At 43.0% G+C, this 4,439-nt stretch overlaps 1 protein-coding gene across 1 annotated transcript; it reads right to left on the reverse strand.

Moving 5' to 3' along the window:
* Positions 1–3,423: 3,423 nt before the first annotated feature.
* Positions 3,424–4,201, reverse strand: LOC149836955 (uncharacterized). Its single transcript, XM_090007940.1, has one exon. The coding sequence runs from the start codon at positions 4,199–4,201 to the stop codon at positions 3,635–3,637; it is 567 nt and encodes a 188-aa protein (XP_089864066.1). The 3' UTR covers positions 3,424–3,634.
* Between the last annotated feature and the right edge of the window lie 238 nt (positions 4,202–4,439).

Below are 4,439 nucleotides of genomic sequence, written 5' to 3' on the forward strand. Positions count from 1 at the left end.
CATTCATAGACTCATCAAGAATGTTTGTGTGGGTCCTTTCGTCAGGATTCTCATCGAATATGATGTTTTGCATCGTATGGAGTGGCATCTCGTAGGTAGGATTCTCCGGAGGTGGTTCCTCTAGGATGGATTAGATTTTGGATTTGTGAGATTTGGATCAAGTATTCGTTATACCACAAACAATTGTTCACACGGGCTCAAACAAATAACAAGTTTTTTAAATAATTGGGTACCCTAGAACGGTTTTATCCACGAGCTCTCTTTGGGTTTTAGAGTATTTTGCTCTCTTCTAGGTTCACACCGATATACCTTAGCTAACAACTGAAGAGTACTAGTGTAGAGAATTTAGCTTCAATGGTATCGCCAATGATATACCTTAGCTAACAATTGAAAGGCACTAGTAGGGAGATCTAAATATTCAAACTATAGGACAAGATTTTTTTTAATTTTGTAATAAACAGAATAACTCTTTCCTTAAAAGAGGAGAGAGATAGAGCGAGAAGCATACGAAAAAAATCTTGCAATGTCCCACACAAAGCCGGTTGTATTTTTCTTATTTTCTACTACCCCTAAATTGAATGCATGTAACTAATGCAAAACAACCTATTCATAAAAAAAGGCAAATTACACTAAACAAAAAAAAATCAAGAGAAAGCTACAAACACAAGGTTCACGGACGGCTCTGCCTGCCAGTGGACGGCAAAACCTGATCTGTGAATGGCAGAGTATACAGATACGAGGATATGTAGACGGCCAAACGTAGTCGGACGATGTTGTCCGGCAGAAAACAGACAAATGTCCAAAACACGAGGTTCTGCTAAACGGCCAAAAGTTACCAAAGGACACTGTTAGAGGACGGTAAGTGATGCCAAACGGCAGAATCTGGATGGCTAAAAGTCGGTGAATGGCAAAATGTGGTGGATGGCCAAAGCTGAGATGTTGCAGAAATGTGGTTCAGAGTGCAGTGGCTGACGGATGGCGTTGTCACTTGACGACCAAAGTCGGGCTCATTTGACAATTAACTGGTTTGCATTTGAAAGATGGGCTTATTTCTAAATTTACACAAAAGTTAGGTCTATGTTTGAAAAATCTTTATTTTTTTACCACCGTTTTTTTTTTCATTCCCACCAGATCCCATATGCTCTGCGTGAAATATTATTGAACGTTATTTATTATCTTTTTTTTTTTTTTGGATTGGCAAGCTGGGATTAGGCAAACCCGTCCAGATTACAATCATTTTTTTTTAAAGGCAAAGCTGTGGTTAGGCATACCCCACCCGTAATTATTCAATGTACCATTAGGTTTTGAACCTGCAACGTCCCACAACAAGGAGACGTGCACTGACAGCTCCTACCATCCACGCGGAGCCCCGTTGGTCCAGTTTAGAATCATTAATCAGACTGGAAAATCAATCCTAAGGTTTATCTTACCAGACTCTATCCTCCCGACTAATTTCCGTCATAGTCAAATTCCTAACATAATTGCTCTCTTTAGAAATCAAAACAGATATAATGATCCTCTTGAATTTCTTTGCCCTGCCAAGCTCTAACTGGCATCCTTGTTAGGAATTCTCTCTTTTCTATTATCTTCTCCTCTAGATCTGGATTTATCTTGCTTGCCTGGATCATTCCTTCTTAGGCACCCACCATTACGATGGTAGGTTGGACCTCAGAATGAGTCTCATATCTTCTTCTCTAGCAAGTTTTATCAAGAACAGCCCATTCTTGCCTTGAGGTGGTATCCCATGTGGTAAGCGGGGTCCTCTGCCAAGCTGAAGGCCCAGGATCGAATCCCTCTGCCACATGGGCCGGCTGTTGTTCTGGTAGGGGTCTGACTAACCTCAGCTTGCCTTTAAAAAAAAGAAAAGAGAAAGAACAGCCCATTTTTGCCTTGAGTGAATTTGATGTCTTTGATGCTGGCCCACATGATGTAGATTATCAAAAATAAAATAGAAATCCACTCTGTTGTGCTTCTCTTCTCCTGCAAAACCAGCAACGAGTGTCCATTGCCATGGATCTAGCATTCCCTTGTAGCTAGTATTAGGAATGATCACCTTATTCAGATCTTTCACCACCTTCAAGATGTTAAATTACTCCTGCATTTGTACAGGAACGTCGATAGCTACAACCACATCTGACCAACTGCATACCCCCCTGCTGGAAGAGGCATGACCCCTGTATCCTGGTGACCTCCCTGGAAGGCTTTTTCCCTCTCATGCATCTCCATCATCCTCATTGAACTATATTTCTTACAAAAATGACAACTTGATTTGCAAATTTACCACTTGGAGCAGAGCAGACTTTGAGAGAGACTGGACATCTCTCTCTCTCTCTCTCTCTCTCTCTCTCTCTCTCTCTCTCTCTCTCTCTCTTAAACCGTTGGCACTATTCTTCTTTCTAATAATCCCCGACCAATTTTTAGTTGATTATATAGAACTTGAAGATGCTCTAGCAGGCAGATTACTCCTTTTCATGATGAAAAAAAATCCAGCGTACGATCTCACGAAAAGTACTATGAGAATACACATCCAATTCAAATTTCAAATACTCAGCCTAACTTTTCTCTACCATCAAATCAACTCCTATTTTTTGTAGATACCAGGAAAAAAACTGTCTTGCTCACCAAGTTCATTGGCCTCAAACTCCATTTTGTATTTGCTCATTAAGAGTAGACCTAGCTTCGGTCTAGCAGGGAAGGATCTGCACCCATGGGTTTCCAGCTCATGACATCCCATCACCCTCGGATCAATTTATCCAAAACTGCAAAGCTAATTAAAACGACCATCTTCTTTAAAATGTTTAATTTCTTTTAACTTCAAGATCAACTTATAGTCATATTGTGGAAATCCATAATTCCAAATTCAAAATGCTCTTCACTGGCCAAGTTTAAATTTTATAGTCCTCCAAACCTAAACAACAATCTTTGTGTCAAGCCTCTTCTTACACAGAGAAATCAAAGCCAGTCGCATGTTATATATACAAATTGCCAACAGAATTAGATTGATCATCGCTTTTGACACAAGGCTATCAATACTTCATCTGTTCATCATCATCATCTCAAACAAAATACTTATTTTATCAAAATATGCCAAGCCTTATACAATGCTTTCAATACTCCAACAAAACACCTAATTTACTTCCTAATAATCTTGAAGTAAAACCTCACAGAACCACAAGAAAGCACCTCCTCTCCATTGGCAGCAAATTGCATCCAAAATGTTCAGTAATAAAAAAGTAGCATCAAGATAAACTGCATCATATTAAACCTTCTACAACCAGTTTGCTAATTGCACAGAACCATTACCAAAAAAAAAATCAAAACCCACAAAAATGCCATCAAGATTTTCCATATATTGCCACAAAAATTCACAGCCCAAATTAGGTTTGATTAGCAAAAATTGGGCTGATCACCACACCAATATAGTCCTTATGATAATATTATTACTAGTTTAACAACAATAATTACAACCAATCTGTCAATTCTCAAGGGAAAAATTACAGTGATCATCCATCTACCCATTTCATGGTAAACAAAACTTACATCTCTCTCTCTCTCTCTCTCTCTCTCTCTCTCTCTCTCTCTCTCTCTCTCTCTCTCTCTCTCTCTCTCTCTCTCTCTCTCTCTCTCTCTCTTCCTAGCAATGGAACCCCAAAACGGTGCCATCCCTGGCGTCCACGGCGACAATGCAGTCCACTGTCGACTCGGTGTGGTGGGTGAAGAAGTGCAGCACCTTCACCCTCCCGCTCATCTTCATCCTCGGCTCCACCTCCATGGTGGTAGCGGTGGACGGCATGGTTCTCAACCCCGCCGCCGCCACTCCGAGAGGGAATCCCCTGACGGAGAAGGTGATGGTCATGAGCTGGGTGCGGTGGGCGTCGATGTTCCCGGCGGGAATGAACATGAAGCCCAGCTGGTTTCCGGCGTAGAGCAGCTGGGCGGTGCTGTCGTAGTGGTCGAAGCTGCTGGCCCTGTTGGGGTTGCGGACGGAGGCGAAGATGGAGAAGGTGAAGGACAGGGTGGGGGTGGCGTTGTTGAAGATGGAGAATGTGGGGATCTGGACGGCGCTGATGGTGATGGAGGGGTTCTGCGGCTTGAAGAGGGTGAAGAACACCACCAGAAGCACCAGGATGAAGAAGACGAGGAAGATGGTAGCCACCAGGCAGGACGCCAGGTTTGCTCCCGACCCTCGCGCTTGCTTCATGGTTGGGGTTTGTGGTGCGTGTGTTTGGGAGTGGAGGACTGGAGGGTGAGTGCTTGCTTTAGATGTCCCTGAGTGTGCGTGAGTGAGTGGGAATTATTGGTGATATAAAGTGTATGTGTGTGGGGGGGTGGGGTGTGTGTGTGTGTGTGGGGGGGGGGGGGGGGGGGGGGGTGCGTGGGGGGTGGGGGGCGGGGAAGAGAAGAGAAGGATGTTGCTTTAGGTACATATGTGCTGTCTG

Source organism: Nuphar pumila, chromosome 5, assembly GCF_984573655.1.
Source record: "Nuphar pumila chromosome 5, dmNupPumi1.hap1.1, whole genome shotgun sequence".
Taxonomy (NCBI): Eukaryota; Viridiplantae; Streptophyta; class Magnoliopsida; order Nymphaeales; family Nymphaeaceae; genus Nuphar; species Nuphar pumila.